Source organism: Vespa crabro, chromosome 8 (assembly GCF_910589235.1).
Source record: "Vespa crabro chromosome 8, iyVesCrab1.2, whole genome shotgun sequence".
Lineage (NCBI taxonomy): Eukaryota > Metazoa > Arthropoda > Insecta > Hymenoptera > Vespidae > Vespa > Vespa crabro.
This window is the reverse complement of record NC_060962.1, coordinates 7,846,338-7,866,468: the sequence shown is the minus strand read 5'-3', so window position 1 is coordinate 7,866,468 and position 20,131 is coordinate 7,846,338. Positions and strand designations below refer to the sequence as shown.

The following is a 20,131-nucleotide window of genomic DNA, read 5'->3' as shown; positions in this document are numbered from 1 at the left end:
CAGCGAATGAACAATTAAATTGACACGAAAAATTAAATGAATACGAACGTTTTTTACGTTACGTAAAAAAAATTCAATGCAAATCATTTCATTCGTATAAATTAAGAACAAAAAAAGAAAAACAATATATATATATATATATATATATATATATATATATATATATATTTTGTTTCTTTTTTTCTTGATAATGATCGTACGAAACGATAAACAATAAGAAGTTAATTTCAAATTCAAATTTCCCGGGTTTGGGAATGACCGTAGCAATCTCGAAGGCAGACTTACAGGCACATCGATTGGCTTGCGTCGGGCTTGCAATATTGTTCTTACCTGCGCGAACGAAACAGAAGATAAATAGAACGTATCGAACGTTAGAACGAATGAGAACGGAAAAATTCGATTAAAACGAAGAAAAATGTTTTATTAATATTATTTTCAACGTGGTGTGTTAGTGTTCGTCATACATATTTTTTCCTTTACGCTTTAACCGTATCTCCATCTCTCTCTCTCTCTCTCTCTTTCCCCCTCTCTTCTATATCTTTCCTTCTCTCTCTTTCTCCCACATTCGTAGGCTCGATCGCAGAGAAACGAATCCATTGCTCGAGACACGAGATCCATCATGGCGGGCACGTAAAGCTCGCGATAACAGCTTACACGTTAATAAAAAAAAAAAAAAAAATCATTTACAATTGTTTACATCGCGTATCACTAATCGTTTATACGAGATAAATTAAACGCAACAATCGATTAATTCAATTCGTTAATTTGTCGAATTGTTAATAATATACATTCGATCCATATATTATTACGATCGATCATCGTGTTTTCCTCTACATATTTCGCGTCTTCATGCTTGCCGTCATCATGCAAGCGCAGCAACAACCTCAACAACAACAACAGCAGCAACAACAACAACAACAACAACAGCAGCAACAGCAGCAGCAGCAGCAACAACAACAACAACAGCAACAACAACAACAGCAAACTCATCAACAACAAATGGCGGGTACTAGTGTAATACTTAAGATGAATGAAATACAACAACTGTCTACTGCGGGTAAGTGCAAATTTTTCTTTTCAATTCGTTTCTTTTTCTTTACCCATTTTCTTTTTTTTCTGTTCTCTCTTCTTCTTCTTCTTCTTCTTCTTCTTCGATCGCGTGATTTAATACTACGAACAAAAAATTTTCCGTGATTCTTAAAAACGAACAAAAATTTTTATAATACGAATACAAATATACATAATCTTTCCTCACAAATCAAAATTTATATATACATATATATATATATATTTTTTTTTGTTAACGCATCCTATCACGCCACCATTATCTACATATTTTTCTTTTAATCCTTTCACAAAAATCCTACACGATTTATCATTAATATTTCATTCGAACGAACCACAATGGGGATACTTTTCAATGCCACGGAATATAGAAAATGAACGATCTTATTAATTATACTACATTGTATTTAAAAGATAGATAGAATCGAATAATATTCGAATGACGGTCAAAGTTTATTTTCATCTTTTAACTAATGCTAATTTCCTCCCCTCCTCACTCTCCGCCAATTCTCTCTCTCTCTCTCTGTTTATCCATCCAATATTTTAAAATTGGTATTATTTCGAACTATTTCATTAGAAAAATATATTTTATTCTTTTAGAATCAAAATTTAATACTAGTTGCATATTTAATGTAACGTTCAAGCGGTTTTTCTCTCTCTCTCTCTCTCCCCCCCCCTCTTCCTCTCCCTAACCCCTCTCTCTTTTTCTCTTTCGTTGAAAAAGGCCAATGTAACGGGTTCTCTCATCGGGTGTTCTTGCACATTTTATTTTTCTCATCTTGCTCTAACCCTCTTGTTCCTTATATTCGATTCTTTCTCTCTCTCTCTCTCTCTCTCTCATTCGCTCACAGCGTATATAGTACTTCTCTCTCTCTCTCTCTCTTTTTCGTTCGTTTAACGGCGTACGCAGTACTTCTCTCTCTCTCTTTCTCTCTTCTTCATTCGTTCGTTCGTTCGTTCGTTTGCACACTCATTCGCTGAAGCGTACGCAGTCTTTCTCTCTCTCTCTCTCTCTCTCTCTCTCCATCTTTCGAACCGCAGCCTCTCCACCGCACCCCTTAACCCCTGCCCTCGTCAAAAGCACCGATGGAATATTCCACTGGGTACCTCCATTCCATCTGCCTCTGGTGCCTCAAGCGTAACACGAACGTACCTTTCTTTCTGTGTGGTAATATTCCCCGGCTTTATTCAGTGCCGTATGAATTATTTTCAGGTACCCTGTACTTTCCTTCTACAATTAACCTTCAAAATTTGTCGACAAAATTAATTTCATATCTTTATCCTGACAATTTTCTACGGTTGGTTTTTCTTCCTTTTCTTTCTTTCTTTTTTTTCTTTTCGGTATTTCTTTCCTTCTTTTCTTTGTTCCCTTTTTTCTTTCTTTTTTTTTCTCTATTTTTTTTTTATCTTTCTTTTCTTTTTTTTTTTTTTTTAAATGTTACAACGAAAAATATTAAAAAAAAAAAAAAAAAGAAAAGAAAAGAAAGAAAGAAAAAAAAGAAAAAGAAAAAAAAATTATAATAGAGCCTATATTGTAATAATAATTTATACTTAAGTAAACTTTCAAACGAGTCTAATAAATTTTCTAAGGATAAAGATTTATATGTCCTTACTAGAGCAGAGAGAATTGGTCTGATTTTATTTCCTTCTCTATTCTTAAAGGTCACGAGAGAATACACTTTTATATTGTCGAACAGATAGGATAGTCAATATAGTTAGTTAGACAAAAAATTAGCACGGTTTGTATGTTCTAAATGGGGGGGAAAAGAGAAAAAAGAAGAAAAAAAAAAAAAATAAAACAGGAGAGTTTATCGTCAATAAAAGCGACATTTCTAATTTCAAAGGAGAAATAAATTTAAACGTTAGACGTGGATCTAAGATCATCGGAGAAGGATCTAATACGTACTCTTACGTATGTGCGCGCATGTTGGAGACCGTGTGATATGTTTTATCAAATAAATTCAGAGGGATGGTTAGGTGAGAAAAAAAAATGACTTCATTTTAATTAATTCAAACTTAATTACGATTGATATCTGTTTTTGAAAGCAAAACAATTATTTTTCTTTCTTTCTTTTTTCTTTTCTTTTGGTTACAGAAAATTCTCTTTATCTATCCGAATAGAAATATTTAGTAAGTGACACATATAATACATTATTTAAAAAGAAAAAAAATAAAGAAAAAAAAAAAAAAATAAATAAATAAAAAATTTAACAAAATAATTTATTAAATAATTATATTTTATTTTATATAATATAATGAAGTAAATATTTTATAACATGAAATAAATATTTAATAGATATATTTATATAAGTACTATAAATAATATACTAATATACTATATATGTATTTGTATACATATATATATATATATATGTACACATATACACATATACACATTCACGTCAGATATATTTCAATAATATTTTAAATTAAATAATTTAATTAATACTTTAAATATGCTATAAAGAAATATTTTAATTAATCGTCACGTAGTAATGTATGGAATAAAATAAAATATTTACTAATTGCTCGAGATATATTTTAGTCGTAGAAAAATTGGTCAGGTACTTTAACGACATATATACGTCCCTACATTGGCGACGTCCCCCTTCCCCCCTTAACCTCACCATACCCGGCGACCCTTCACTCTTCTACCTCCTGCTGCTCTTTCGAGCGGTCTGTTCTGTCCGCCATGTTACATTCATCCCTTCCTCCCCTAGTTCCCCCCTGCTATATCGACCAATCGACTGTTAGCTCGTTCGTTCGCTAGGGAAGGGATAACCTACCTAGACTGGAGAGTCACAGGCCTTCTCCGTTCGTCGAACGCTGGGCAATAAGGAAGCAACGAGTTTTCGTCGTGTTTGTTAAAACGCGTTTCTTCGTGTTCTCTTCGAGTTCTTCGATATAAAAGACGAGAGATAGGGACATCAAAACAAAGAAAGATAGAAAAGAAAACAAAAAAAAAAAAAGAAAGAAAGAACACGTGGAGTTGTTACGGCGTTAAAAACAAAAAAAAAAAAAAAAAAGGAAAAAAAAAAAAGAGAGAAAAGTAACGATAAGAAAAAAGGAGCCGTGCTCTCGCTCTCTCTCTCTCTCTCTCGTTCTCTCACACACGTTGTTCCTGGTGTATCACTACGCCGAAACGTTTCTCTTGAAGAGAAGAAAAGAAAAAAAAAAAAATCATTTTGTTTTCTTCTTTTTTTTTTTTCTTTCTTTCTTCTTCTTCTTCTTATTTCCCCTTTACGTGTCGTGTCCGTCTAAGTGATCCCCCGCGTGCATAAATAGCAACCACGAAAATGAGTGTCGTACGTGTAGCTGAAAAAAAGGAAACCGTATGCAAAGGTTCGAACGTTTTGAATGGTAGTACAACAAACGAGATTACCGAGGATATCACCGATTGGCAAAATGGACAAAATCTTCTCGTCGTAACGCAAGATCCTCAGGGAAAAGAATTAATCGCATTGTCCGATAATCAGACCATCAGTGTTGCCGTTGATTCCTATTGTTCGTATTTATTCATGCTTTTTAATTTGTTTTAATCTTAATTCATTCCTCCCTCCCACTCCCACTCCCGCCTCCCATTCCCAATCCCTACGATGATCGTTTATCCTTCGTTTAGGTACATTAAATTTTGAAACGTGCGGTTTGTTGCAATATTATGCTCAAAGAAAATCGATAGACCTACAACGCCATCTTCATTATACTTCAAATATATTTTATTTGATTAAATTAAATAAAATAGCGTGAGATTTTGATATCATTGCAAATAAATTAATTCGAGAAATATATCTCTAGCGCTTTGCTTTTCACTTCATCTTATTTTTTTTTTTCTTTTTCTTTTTTTTTCCTCCTCTTCTCTTCCTTTTCTTACATCTTTTCTTTTTTTCTTTCTTTCTTTCTTTCTTCTTTTTTTTTTTTTTTTTTTTTTTATATCCCGTTTCCTCATTATTAATTATATTTTACTTTGATATTTTAGGGTTACTAGAGCTTGCACATAGGGAATATCAAGCTGGTGACTATGAAAATGCAGAAAGACATTGTATGCAACTATGGCGTCAAGAAACAAATAACACTGGAGTATTATTACTGCTCTCTTCTATCCACTTTCAGTGCAGACGATTAGAAAAGTTAGAATTGTCTTCTTTTTTTTTTGTATTGTATAATCATGATTAACATTTATACGTAGATAATGTAATTTCATTATATTTTTTCTTTCTTTCTTTCCTTTTTTTTTTTTTTTTTTTTTTTTTTTTTTTTTTTTTTTTTTTTTTTTTTTTTTTTTTTTGTTTTATATCTATCACAGGTCTGCGCATTACAGTAGCTTGGCCATAAAACAAAATCCATTGTTGGCGGAAGCTTATAGTAACTTAGGAAACGTATACAAAGAACGCGGACAGCTTCCAGAAGCTTTGGAGAATTACCGACACGCGGTCAGACTTAAACCTGATTTCATCGACGGATATATCAACTTAGCTGCAGCTTTAGTAGCGGCAGGAGACATGGAGCAAGCTGTTCAAGCATATATCACTGCTCTACAATATAACCCTGTGAGAATATCCTACATTTTATAAAAATTTTTATCGTTTAACATTTATAATTAATATATAATAGTTTTATATTTATATTCATATATATGTATATATATATATATATATATATATATATTTATTTTATATTGCAGGATCTTTATTGTGTGAGGAGTGATCTTGGTAATCTTTTGAAAGCATTAGCAAGACTTGACGAAGCTAAGGTAGGTTTATCAATCAAAGTAATCGTATTATAAATTAAATAATGTTTTGCACATGTATTCGTACACATTGGTATCGATGTATAAAATAATTTAATAATAAATCATCGTGACCAAGTTCGATGGTATCTCAGAGAAGATACTTAAGTGTATTGTTTACATGTGCACGAGCATAAACAATGCGGTTCTTTGGAATGCGTTAGAGCGAAATCTTTTTCGCGTTTCAGTGCGGAAAGCTTTCTCTTTTTTGTCATGCAATTTATGATGCGCGACGCGCGATGATCCGACATTGAAATTATAATATTTTAACAATTTAAAAAATAAATTCAATATAATTTGTCGGTGTCGGATTGCGCGCAATTTTTTTTCCACAGATAGGTATTCCAACTATATATAACGCATTCGATGTTGGCAATTACAAATATATATATATATATATATATATATGTATGTATATATATATATGTGTGTGTGTGCGATATGAGAAATGATAGAGAGAAAGAATATTACTTGAAACGACATCGAATGTGTATTGCAATTGTGTTTTGAATCCTAAATTAAAGCAAACATGAAAAAAAGGGATCCAATTCTGGCATTGCGCATTTTGCAGTAACGCTATTATGTAATGTTGATTGTAATTTTGTTGTCTTATGGCGTTATAGCAAAATCATGCATTATAGCAGATCCTACCTAAAATTGTGTACGTACGTATCGCAACATCGGGAGAAAGAAAATAGGGGCGGGGGGAGGGAAGAAAGGAAGAAATAAAGAGAAAGAAAAAAAAGAAAAAGGAAAATGAAAAAAAAGAAGAAAGAGAAAGATGTATATATAATTCATGTATTTCGTTATTACAAATATACGATAAAATGGTAGGTTCTGCTAGCGCGCGAATTTAGTAATTAAGTTGTCTTTCTACTCAAAACATATCTTCCTCAAAATATTTTTTTACTATAGGCATACAGGTCGTTACACACCTGTGGGCATATGCAATCCTGTTTCCCCACTACTCAACGAGATTAGTAGAATTTTAGTGTGTACGATAAAATGTAATGAGCGCGAGATTACCTGACTGTTATTCGGTTGCATACTTTTGCGTTAGAAAGAGATGAATTTTTCTTTTTTTTTTTTTTCTCTCCCCTTTTTTTTAAGTATATAATAAATAAATATTTGACAAAGTACTATCTATCTATATATATATATATAAATAAAAAAGAAAAAAAAAAGAAAAAGATGGAAGGAACAAAATATGAACATAAGAATAATGAACATTTTTTTTTTTCCCCCCCAAAACTCGCAAAAGTCAATTGACTTTGTGCGAGTTATTAAATGGCGATTTGAAAAAGAGTATGATAGCGTAATTGGTCAGGTAATCTGTATTTTGCAGCGCGGCGCAGCGAAAGCCGATAATTGTGTATGTATTCGTGTTCTTACAGATAACTTAATCTCTTTTCACTTTTTACAGAATATTTAAATATATATATATATATAAAGAGAGATAAAGAGAGAGAGGGAGAGAGAGAGAGAGAGAGAGGGAGAGTGAAAGAGGGAGAGTGAGAGAGAGAGAGAGAGAGAAAGAGAGAAAGAGAGAAAAAGTATTACTATACAATTCATTGAATTCTTTTGATTTTTTTCTTAAGAGATATCGACGCATAGATACACGATTAATCGGTCAATATATTTGGACGATGAGGAAAGCTTTCCGTTATAGAATTAATCTACCATTCCTAAGATCTGGTTTGTTAGCTCGTTGATATCTCGCTTAGCTCGTTCAGCCGCCTGCACAATTCATCGCACACCGACGTATATAAGTTTTCATTAATTTTATGCATTTTCACACGATGTAATTTAATAAGTTTGAATATTTTATTTATCTCGACGGCGGGTTTTATTTTGATCTTTTTCTTTTTTTTTTTTTTTTTTTTTCTAAATAATGTGTGTATATATATATATATATATACATATATGCATATATATATATATATATATATATATATATATATAAAATATGAGATTAAAAATATGGTGGCTGACATGCTTAGCGAAGCATGGAAATATTTGTTAAGCATTGATGATAGAAAAAAACAAATATATATATATATATATATATACATATATGATATATATACGTACAAAAAAAAAAAAAGACAAAAATTGAGGCGAAGAGTATCAAGTGAAGAGACATTAACGCAGCTGTCTTATTGTTGTGGATGGGATGATCATCTCTAGGATGGGAAGTCGGAGCTATGTGATTGGTCGGTTTCCACCAGTTCCTTCGTCAAAGGGTGAATCTGAATCTGGTTATTCAGTAACACACTGTCTCTCGGTGTCTAAGTTTAATATGAGAGCTTGCGAGCCGTACCTACCGTCAACCTACCGAAGGGTACTCTGCAGGTAAAGTAATTCCCAAGGCCGATCTCTACCTCCTCTTTATTTCCTATTTACAAATGTATTCTCCTTTTATCTTGCCATCTTTCTTCCTTGAAAAATCGAATCCTAACATTGATCATTTTATTCTTTTTTTTTCGAAATTTTTTTTTTTTTTTTTTTTTTTTTTTTTTTTAAATGTCTTTTTTCTTTTTTTTTTCTTTTCCCGAATTGGTAGATCGTTGCGAGAGAAAAAAAAAAGATGGAATATAATGAAGGAATCAGTTTTCTTTGGAAACTATTATTATTATTATTATTATTGTTATTATTGTTATTGTTATTGTTATTGTTATTGTTATTATTATTATTATTATTATAATGCGTTAAAAAATTATTGATCAAAATGTTTTGAAACATTTGATACATTTATATATTATCCACGAGAAATCGTACCGTATCCTTGAGGGATCGGCCGACTGTAAATGCCCTTTTACTTATTGTTTAGGTACGGATTACACTGTTTTTTAAGAATTATGCAGCCCACCTCTCGGCACGCGCGATGAATATCCATGTTTGGACCCTTAAGGGTGTCATCTTCTTCGGCTTCGTCTTAGGAGAAAAGAAATAAACAAGAGCACACAATTTTTCATATTATCATTGTGCCCTTGAAATATATGATATATATATATATTAAAACATATATATGTTGTTACATATATATATATATATTATATATATCGATTCTTTTCTCTCTTGACGATTCGAATTTTGGCAGCAGAAGTATGAATGACTAATGGAATATATTTTGGATTTTTCCGGCGAATGTTTAAAATGCAGAGTGAATGGAAATTCGATAATGGAGAAAAATATAATGGCGAACGGCGTTTTAAACGTGTTCGACGTGTTCCACCGGACGCATTTCGGAGAATCGTTAAACACGAGATAAACAATGGCGTCTTTCGCCATCAATGATGACACTCTTAGCGCGCTTCCATTACCCTAACATCCTAAATCATATCATTCTCCTAACCATTACAAAAATGTCTTTACTTTTGATATTTAGTGAAAATTTGCCTCTGTATAATACATATGTCTCTCTTTTTCTCTCTTTCTCTCTCTCTCTCTCTCTCTCTCTCTCTCTCTCTCTCTCTCTATCTATCTCTCTTTCTCTCTGTCTCTCTCTCGCTCGCTGTCTCTCCCCCTCTCTCTCTCTCTCTCTCTCTCTCTCTCTCTCTCTCTCTCTCTCTCTCTCCATATTTTTCTCTCTTTCTATCCAACTCATTATAATAATTGTTCTTCAATAATTATTAAAACACAAAATTTTTTTTGTAAAATTTGAAAACATTAGTCCGCCATATTGGTATTTTTTTTATATAACTAAAAGCATTATCTTTGAATTGTTTTTCTTGCTTTTTTTTTTTTCTTTTTTCTTTTTTGACCGTTTATTAAATATTCAATTTTTTGATTAATGTTTAATGAGATTTTTGATATTTTTATATATATGTTTAGGAGAAAGAGAGAGAGAGAGAGAGAGTGAGAGAGTGAGAGGGTGAGGGTGAGGAAGAGTGAGAGAAAGAGAGAGGGATAGGGGCTGAGAGAGAGAAAGAGAGTATGAGTGAGAAAGAGGGAGAGACAGACAGACAGACAGCAGGGACAGATAGACAGAGATTGAAAATGATTAGATGAATATTAATCAATATCATCTAAAATTGAGGAAAAGGAGAGAGAATGAAAGAGAGAGAGAGAGAAATAAAAAGAAAGAAAGAGAATACAGAGGCAATAAAGATCTAAAACTTCTTCAACGTAAGCTTTTCAAGGAAGGTCAACCAACCATAAGCTGCAGCGCGGCGATGGGAGGTCGGGCAATGCGCGCGGCGCGTCACGCTCGAGTACGCGAACAAAATGAAAACTAATCTATCCTTTTTTTTTCTCGTCGGTTTATCTTTAGGCATGCTATCTGAAGGCGATCGAGACAAGACCAGACTTTGCTGTAGCCTGGAGCAACTTAGGTTGCGTTTTCAATGCTCAGGGAGAAATATGGTTGGCCATTCATCATTTTGAGAAGGCTGTTGCTTTGGATCCGAACTTTTTGGATGCTTACATCAATTTAGGAAATGTACTCAAGGAGGCACGTATCTTCGACAGGTAAGAAAATAATAATATTTAAATCCTTGATACGTTTGTTTCTTTAATTTTTATCTTTTTTTTTTTTTTTTTTTTAATTAATTAAAGCGTTTTTTTTTTTTTTTTTTTTTTTTTATAAGCGTTCGATAAAATGCATCGAAACACGATTAATCATGAAATTACGTTTATTTCCATTGGTACTTTGGATTCATTCATTGTAGTGATAGGTGATTATTACTCTTCGTTGCATTAGTGTATTTAGTATTAATATTATTTTTATTCCTACACTCGTCTGATTCGTTCATTTATAATCTGACGATGTGAGAGTCTTCTTCGCCATGATATTACAAAATCGTAGCTTATATTCATAATGATTTATGTTTCATTGATTATAGAGTATGTATGGTCGTCCTTTTTTCATGTTTCTCAAGAGTCCAAAAAGTGTAAAATAATCGTGTTAGGAATTATTTGGAGATATACGTAGATTATTTCGTAATATGTATTATTTCGTTGGTGTTAGATTTCTCGAAGCGTGTTAGTGACATTTTTTTACTTCAGAGTTTGTCTTTTTTTTCCTCCCTTTTTTTTTTCTTTTTCAGAAAAGGAAAGAGACGCTAGCTCTCTCGACAACATCAAGTCGCGGATTAGTGTTTCAAATTCTCTTCTTATATTACATTTCAGATTCTAATCTATTTTGAAGGATTATTTTTCTTTTCTTTTATTTCTGTTTTTTCTTCTTCTTTCTTTTTTTTTTTTTTTCCTTTCGTTTTCCTCCATTTTCCTCTTTTTCTTCTTTTATGCACGATTTGATCTGTCGTCGCTTTTATTCTATGAGCGGTGAATTTAAAGTTCGTGCTAAATCAAACTATTCGCGGCTACCATAGTTATTCCTTTGATGTAATTCATGACGTCAATGGGAGTGAGGGGGCCATACAACTTCTTCGTATTTTTTTTTCTTTTTTCTTTTTTTCTTTTTTTTTTGTTTTTTGCGAATAATAAAATTTCCACGTTCCGTTTGATTTTGTTTTTACGATTAGAAAATTTTCAAGAAAGTAAAATGATAGAAAAAAAAGGAGAAGAAAAAGAAAAAGGGATTGTCGAAGGGGGATGGATAAATTAAGAAAATATTCAAGAAACACTGTTGTTAGGTGTTTCCAATATTCGAAGTACATAGCAGAAGAGCGCATGAGTCGTCGTGTAAATACGTCGAGATCGATCGATATTATGCGATAGCCCTTAAAGTTCATCGTCCGGCATATTCGGCATATGCTATGTATAAAAAAAAAAAAGAAAAAAAAAGAAATAATAATAATAATAATAATAATAATAAAAATTAGTTATTAAATAATTCTAAATGAGATCGATTTTCTCATTGGTATGTAAAAAAATTTTTAATAGATTAATAACATATTATTATACAACAATATATTAATACATTTTATAACATTTTAATTTTTTTTCTCTTTTTTCTTTTTTTCTTTTCTTTCTTTTTTTTTTTTTTCTTTTTTTTTTTTTAACAAGATTATCGAACGATCCTATTAAATTAAAAATCTATAATCATCATATTAAATATAAATTAATTGAATTTATTTAATCATATCAAAATCTATATATAAGATCACTTCTTTTTTTTGTTTTTTTTTTTTTCTTTTTTTCTATTTGTTTTTAAATGAAAAGAAAAATTACTATATTTAAATTCTATAGATGTTTTATATATTCTAACATTTATATGATAATATCAAAATGTATAAAATGCGCATTAATAAATAGATCTGTAATAATAGTAATGTGAACGGACAACAATAACAACAACGATAACATTATCTTTGAATAATTTGTAACATGTAAGACTCTCTCTCTCTCTCTCTCTCTCTCTCTCTCTCTCTCTCTCTCTCTCTTTTGTTACATACATACACTATATATACACTATATACACATGTATATTGTATATATAAAAAGTATATCTATATTAAATCATGCTATACATAACAAATATACATTATCACATAAACATAGTTCTACACACACACACACACACGCACACACACACATATATATATATATATATACATACATACATACATAGTGTATATTTTTTGATACGTGCGCGTGTATTAAACCTTGGTGGCTATCCTCGAAGTTACGCACAGTATAGGAGTTGGGAGAGAGAATCTCGAGGACAGCTATCGATTCCAAGAGAATCGCTCCGCCCCCAAGAAACACCCTTCGCTACTGGCGTTCTGCTTGTTTGCTTCCTTGCTTGCTTGCTTGCTTTCTTGCTTGCTTGCTTCTTTCTTTGCTCTTGCTCTATCCAAGAGACCACTACTATTGCCAAAAACATGGCTTACTTGAAAGTGTATACGTGAGCTTGAGGAAAAAAATACACGTATACACATACCCACACTCATACTCTCTCTCTCACACACACACACACACACACACACACACACACACACACACATATATATATATATTTCAATCTCCTTCTTTACTGAGAGAAGAGAAGAGAGAGAGAGAGAGAGAGAGAGAGTGAGAGAGAGAGAGATAGAAGGCTTTAGAAGGATGTGAAGCATTCTCTTAGCAACTACGTTCCTTGTCGTACGTCATCATGGAAAAGGAATGGACTGCCAGTGCGTTGTAGTTTATACGGTGATATCGCCTTCGACTTCAATTCCACCATTTTTTCCTGTAAGGAGATTAGAAAGGAGTCTATCTCGATCGACTAATCAAGTTACTGGATGTACTTCCTGGATTAAACATTGGGTCAAAAGGTTTCTCTTTATCTCCTCATCGTTTTCTCCCTCTTTTATATTTTCATCATTATTATTATTATTATTATTATTATTATTATTATTATTATTATTATTATTATTATTATTTTGATTATTATTATTGTCATTGTTATTATTATTATTATAGGATTGTTAGAGTGCTTAGTTGAAATAGTGAATTGAGAAGACACGTGTTTTCTAATCGCGTCTATGCACCCGTGAGATTAGATTAGAGATAGAGATAGAGAGTGAGAGAGTGAGAGTGAGAGTGAGAAAGTCATATATGCATATAATATATATAGGGAAAGGATAATTTTAATTTTCTTCTTCCTTTTTTTCTTTTTATCGTTTTTCTCCTCGTATTTCTATATCAAGACTTCATAAATCGTAATGGCTGAGTAGGTGTGGGATTTATTCTTTCAAGGTCACATAGTTAGGGATCTTTTTTTTTTCTTTTTTCTTTTTTACACGTTTTTAAGGATCGTTTGGTGCGTGCGTCTCTGTGTGTATGTGTGTGCGTGCGTATACATATATATATATATATTTTTTTTTTTATTCTTATTTTACAGAGCTGTCGCTGCCTATTTACGTGCATTGAATCTCAGTCCAAATAATGCCGTCGTACATGGAAACTTGGCGTGCGTTTATTATGAACAAGGGTACGTGTCCATTCTTGTTTATTTAATTTTTATTAATACAAATCAATTAATAATTATAAATCAATAAAATTACATTCTCAATATTATAATAGTACCGTAAATTAAATATAATTAAATAATTTATTTGAGAAAAACGTTTCAACGTGCGAATTTTCTTTCTAATGAACAATAAGATATTTATATTTTTGAAAATTGCAGTCTCATCGATCTTGCAATTGACACTTATCGTCGTGCCATCGAGCTACAGCCAAATTTCCCGGATGCCTATTGCAATTTGGCGAACGCTCTCAAAGAGAAGGGGCAAGTGGTCGAGGCCGAAGAATGTTATAATACCGCCCTCCGACTTTGTCCAACTCATGCCGATTCTCTCAATAATTTGGTACATATATATTTGATTTGAAAAAAAATTTTTAAGCGTAGGTGATTATGAATGTGGCATTTTCATTTAATTCTAAAATATTGGATAATAACGTTCTAAGGACATTAACAATTTTTTTAATTATCTAAAGGGAATAATTATATCCTTTTGATAATTCAATAATACTTACTTATAATACTTAAACGTATATATATATATTTTTTTTTCTCTTTTTTTTCTCTTTCTTTCTTTCTTTTCTTTTTTTTTTTTTTTTTTTTTTTTAAATTATCAATCGAAATACTACAGGGCGTTTAGTTTGTCGTTATATAATGGAAAAAATAATATTTAAAACGTTTATTTATTGCGACACGTAGTTGCAAATTTTATTTATCCATTATACAATATACGAATACAGATAGAAATTAATAAAATTTATTAATTAATAAAAATAATTCAAATTCATATGTTATAATATTTCAAAACTTTATAATATATTTATACGTGATTTAATAGTTGTCTATCACTTTCATAATCATCAGCTCTATCGTTTGATACTTTTTCTTTACAATAACATATTATATTTTTTTCTATATAATATATATATATATATATATATATATATATATATATAAAGATTTTATTTATGTAAAGATTATTTAATTTCTTTATATTATAGGCCAACATAAAACGCGAGCAAGGATATATCGAAGAAGCTACGCGACTTTATTTGAAGGCTCTCGAAGTATTTCCAGAGTTTGCTGCCGCACATAGCAATCTTGCATCAGTATTACAACAACAAGGAAAGTTAAACGAAGCACTAATGCATTACAAGGAAGCGATTCGCATACAGCCAACATTTGCAGATGCTTATTCGAATATGGGTAATACCCTTAAGGAGATGCAAGATATACAAGGTGCCCTTCAATGTTATACAAGGGCAATACAAATAAATCCTGCTTTTGCCGATGCTCATTCCAACTTGGCTTCAATCCATAAGGATTCCGGGAATATTCCTGAAGCTATTCAGTCATACAGGACGGCATTAAAACTTAAACCGGACTTTCCCGATGCTTATTGTAATTTGGCACACTGTCTTCAAATTGTATGCGATTGGACCGATTACGAAGCTAGGATGAAAAAACTTGTTTCGATCGTTGCCGAACAACTTGATAAAAATAGATTACCTAGCGTACATCCTCATCATTCGATGCTCTATCCATTGTCTCATGATTTTCGAAAAGCCATCGCTGCTAGGCATGCCAATCTCTGTATTGAAAAGGTATAGTATTATCATTATTATTATTATTATTATTATTATTTTTTTTTTTTTACCCTGTCCCTCATAAATGATAAATAATAAATTGTCAATCAATTGAAATACACACGACGTATTAAAATTGTTCCTAGCTGAAAATAATGATTCTTTAAAAATTTGTTATGCTTTTCTTATATAGAAATAATAAAATTATACAAGCCAATTGGATTTTTAAAATCATCTAGAAACTTTTTTGGCTCCTACTCTCTCTTATGTTATTGTCTGTTAATAGTGTATACGTACATACATACATACGTACAAAATATATATATATTTATAATATTATATGTAATTAATTTTTTTTTTATTTTCCTTAACTATACAGATCCATGTTCTACATAAACAACCATACAAATATCCACGGGAAGTTAACACACGTTTGAAAGTTGGTTACGTTTCATCAGATTTTGGAAATCATCCGACAAGTCATTTAATGCAATCGATTCCTGGCCTTCACGATCGTTCGAACGTAGAGATTTTTTGTTATGCATTGAGTGCCGACGACGGGACAACATTCCGAGCAAAAATTGCCAGAGAGGCTGAACATTTTGTTGATTTATCACAGACACCGTGCAATGGAAAGGCCGCTGATCGTATTAACGCCGATGGTATTCATATACTCGTTAACATGAATGGTTACACGAAAGGAGCAAGAAATGAGATCTTTGCTTTGAGACCAGCACCTATTCAAGTTATGTGGCTTGGTTATCCTGGTACATCTGGCGCTAGTTTTATGGATTATTTAATCACCGACGAGGTTACATCTCCTCTCGAACTTGCTACTCAATATAGTGAGAAACTAGCTTATATGCCACACACGTATTTTATTGGAGATCACAAGTAAGTATCTATCAATCTATCTATTTATCTTTTATCTATATCTTTATCTCGAATCATTATCTAATAGTAGAATATACTTTTATATAAGATTGATTAAAAGTTCCTAGATTTTTTTTTTTTTATATATATATATATATAAATCAATTACTAGTTTCTTTTGTGTTATTTTAGCCTTGTATGTTGACAAGTTAAATTCATAATTTTTTTTTACAATTTGGAAAGAAATTAATTTGAGAAAGTTAATTAAAAAACATATAAGATATAGTGAGATGAAGAAATGATTAAAAAAAAAAAAAAAAAAAAAAGAAAAAAAAAATCCCTAGGATCTTCTTTTAGTCCCCTCCCGAGCTTTACTATTTTATAAAACATATTATCTCTATATTCTATCATGATTTTTTATTTTTTTGTTATTTTTCTCTCTCTTTTCTCTCATAGACAAATGTTCCCACATCTGAAGGAACGTCTCATTTTAACGGACAAACTAAATCCAAAAGGCAAAGTGGCAGATAATGTGGCTGTTATTAATGCTACCGATTTGTCGCCGATGATTGAAAATACATTGGTTAAGGAAATCCGCGAGGTTGTTGTGCCAGATGCGAAAAACAAACCCGTTGAAATTTCATTGAAAGTAGCCGAATTACCAACAACTACTCCCATTGAGACGATGATAGCTTCTGGTCAATGTCAGATGTCTGTAAATGGTGTTGTAGTACAGAACGGTATGGCGACGACCCAAGTCAACAATAAAACTGCCACGGGCGAGGAAGTGCCTCAGAACATTGTCATTACTACGAGACAACAATATGGTTTACCGGAAGATGCAGTTGTTTATTGCAATTTTAATCAATTGTACAAGATCGATCCTCTTACTCTTCACATGTGGGCGCACGTAAGTTCTCAAGCAAACAAGCAAAAAAAAAAAAAAAAAAAAAGAAGAAAAAAAAATTAAAATTAAAATTAATATTAATCGATCAATTTTTTCAAATCAATAATATACGTATGACGTAGTATTTAAAAAATATTTATATATATATATATATATATATATATGTATATTCGTTTTTTTTTTGTTCTGTTTTAATTATAGATATTAAAGAACGTGCCAAATTCAGTACTTTGGCTGTTGAGATTCCCAGCAGTTGGTGAACCTAATCTTCAAGCGACAGCACAACAATTAGGTCTCGCTCCTGGTAGGATATTATTCAGTAACGTTGCTGCTAAAGAAGAACACGTTAGGCGCGGTCAATTGGCCGACGTTTGTTTAGATACACCATTATGTAATGGACATACCACAAGTATGGACGTACTTTGGACTGGTACGCCGGTTGTTACGTTGCCTGGAGAAACATTGGCATCTCGTGTCGCTGCTAGCCAATTGAATACACTTGGTTGTCCTGAATTAGTAGCTAGGACGAGACAGGAATATCAAGAAATTGCTATACGGTTGGGAACCGATCGAGAATAGTACGTATTATAAATAATATATATGTATACACACAACACATACACGCACGCACACACACACACAGATGCATATAAATGTCAAAAATTTTTATATGATTTTAAATATCAATTATTTTTATCTTAGAGATTGGTTTTTTTTTCTTTTTTTTTTCTTTTTTTTAGGCTAATTTTTTAGGCTAATTTTTTTCTTAGATTAGTAAACAAGTTTTCTAAATTACGTTTCATTTCTTTTTTCTTCTCTTTCAAGTAAAAAAGAAATAAAAAGAAGCCTCGAAAAGTGGTTTCTCGACAAAAATAGAAATAATTAATATTTAAAATTATGTAGGAATTATTGGCCGAACTTTTTTTACACTTTATTAAAAAAAGAAAAAAAAAGAAAAAAAAAAAAAAAAAAAAAAGAAAAAAAAGAACAAACCATTCATATTTCCTTTTATATTTCCAGCTTGAAAGCGACACGTGCGAAGGTATGGAAGGCGCGTTCAGAAAGTCCATTATTCAATTGCGAATTGTATGCCATGGGTATGGAAATGTTATATAAAAAAATGTGGGAACGTTTTGCTCGAGGAGAAAAACCGGATCATGTGGCAGCCGTTGACAAATCGGAAAGTCAAAAGTGATTCAACGATTTTGAATATAATATTATTTTACGTTTATTAGAAATCACACATTTACAAGATTATTATATATTATTGAGTTGTACAACTGCTGCTCCTCTCTCTCTCTCTCTCTCTCTCTCTCTCTTTCTCTCTTTTTTTTTCTTTTCTTTCTCTCTCTCTCTCTCTCTCTCTCTCTCTCTCTTTCTCTTTTCTATTTCTTTTTCAAAAACCATTATTTGCGATCCGATCGTTCGACATCTCCATTATTATTGTAATAATAATTCCATCTAATTATTTTCCAACAATGTTTCTTCGTATCTCAAATGTCTATGATAAAATATTTTGTACGGATAAATCCATAAAGCATAAATAAGATCGATAGTTTCATCCACGTGATGACTATGACGATGATTATGATGATTATGATGACGAAGATGACGAAAATGATGATGATGATGATGATGATGCTGATGCTGATGCTGATGATGGTGATGATGATGATGATGATGATGATGATGATGATGATGATGCAGTTCGTGTTTTATCGCCCAAGTGAGAAAGTGTTTTAGAAAATCCTCTCTATGTAATTCTGTGATCAGAAGTGTTACATAACGATGATTAAACAAATCATGAGCTGTTGTGTTAAAGCAATCTCATATATAATATACATATATGTATGCATACATACATACATACATACATACATACATACATACATACATACATACATACATACATACATACATAGATACATACATACATACATACATACATACATACATACATAGATACATACATACATACATACATACATACATACATACATACATACATACATAGATACATACATACATACATAGATACAAACATACATACATAATATACATATACATACATACATGCATACATACATACATATATACATACATAGATATATACATATACATAGATAAATACATAAATACACATCCCCCATTAATAACAATATATCTTTCTATTTCCAATATGTGATGTATTTCGTTTTTTGAAATACCATATGTGTACGTGTGTGAGTGTGATATTAACATAGAAGAATCGAAGTCATTTTCTCAAGAAGAAGAAACGGATTTGTATTTATAGAGAGCGCGCATCATATGTTCCTCCTTTCTCTTATATTTTTTTTCATTTTCATTTTCATTTTCATTTTCATTTTCATTTTCTTTTATCTCTCCTTTTTTTTTCTTTTTACGAACTAAACAAGCAAACAGACAGACAGACAACAAACAAACGAACGAACTAATAGCAGTATTTTATTAATGTCGTGTATCTTCATGGAAAAACCCCCCATCCAAAAAAAAAAGAAAAAAAAAAAAAGAAAAAAGAAAAAAAAAAGAAATGCAAAAAAAAAAAAGAAAAAGAAAGAGGTTGACACGGTATATCATCCCCATGGTGGTTTTTTCACTCATTTTCTTTCATTGGTCTCTTGTCGCAGGCCACGTCTTACATTCTTCTTCTTCTTCTTCTTCTTCTTTTTTTTTTTATTTCTATTTTTTCTTTTTTTTTTCTTATTTCTTTTTTTTTTTATCTTTTGCCCTTTAAAATATGATCTGTAGTAATACGTGGGATTTCGATGATTATGATTATTATTAATGATCGATATAGATCTTTGGACGAAATCGTTTGACTAGATATATTTAATTTTGTATATTAAAAATGCAACTCAAGTGAAGTTCCTTATATTTTTCATTTTGATTCAAACATCGTTGTTTATAAAAATGGGAAAGTGAACTTTTGCAAAAAGGAAAGAAGAAAATAATGAATAAGTAAAAAAAAAAAAAAACCTAGTACT

General features: G+C 31.3%; 1 protein-coding gene across 3 annotated transcripts; it reads left to right on the top strand.

Moving 5' to 3' along the window:
* Positions 1 to 283: 283 nt before the first annotated feature.
* LOC124425834 (UDP-N-acetylglucosamine--peptide N-acetylglucosaminyltransferase 110 kDa subunit) lies at positions 284 to 19,062 on the top strand. Of its 3 annotated transcripts, none has more exons than XM_046966797.1 (12): positions 284 to 1,057; positions 5,042 to 5,192; positions 5,369 to 5,612; positions 5,747 to 5,815; positions 10,125 to 10,321; positions 13,641 to 13,730; positions 13,929 to 14,109; positions 14,765 to 15,367; positions 15,729 to 16,243; positions 16,679 to 17,132; positions 17,331 to 17,707; positions 18,150 to 19,062. In XM_046966797.1, the coding sequence occupies exons 1-12, from the start codon at positions 850 to 852 to the stop codon at positions 18,322 to 18,324; spliced, it is 3,264 nt and encodes a 1,087-aa protein (XP_046822753.1). In that variant the 5' UTR covers positions 284 to 849; the 3' UTR covers positions 18,325 to 19,062. The 3 variants fall into 3 exon arrangements, with proteins under 3 accessions (XP_046822753.1, XP_046822755.1, XP_046822754.1); XM_046966799.1 differs by lacking the exon at positions 284 to 1,057 and adding an exon at positions 2,925 to 3,042; XM_046966798.1 differs by lacking the exon at positions 284 to 1,057 and adding an exon at positions 3,870 to 4,569.
* Positions 19,063 to 20,131: the final 1,069 nt, after the last annotated feature.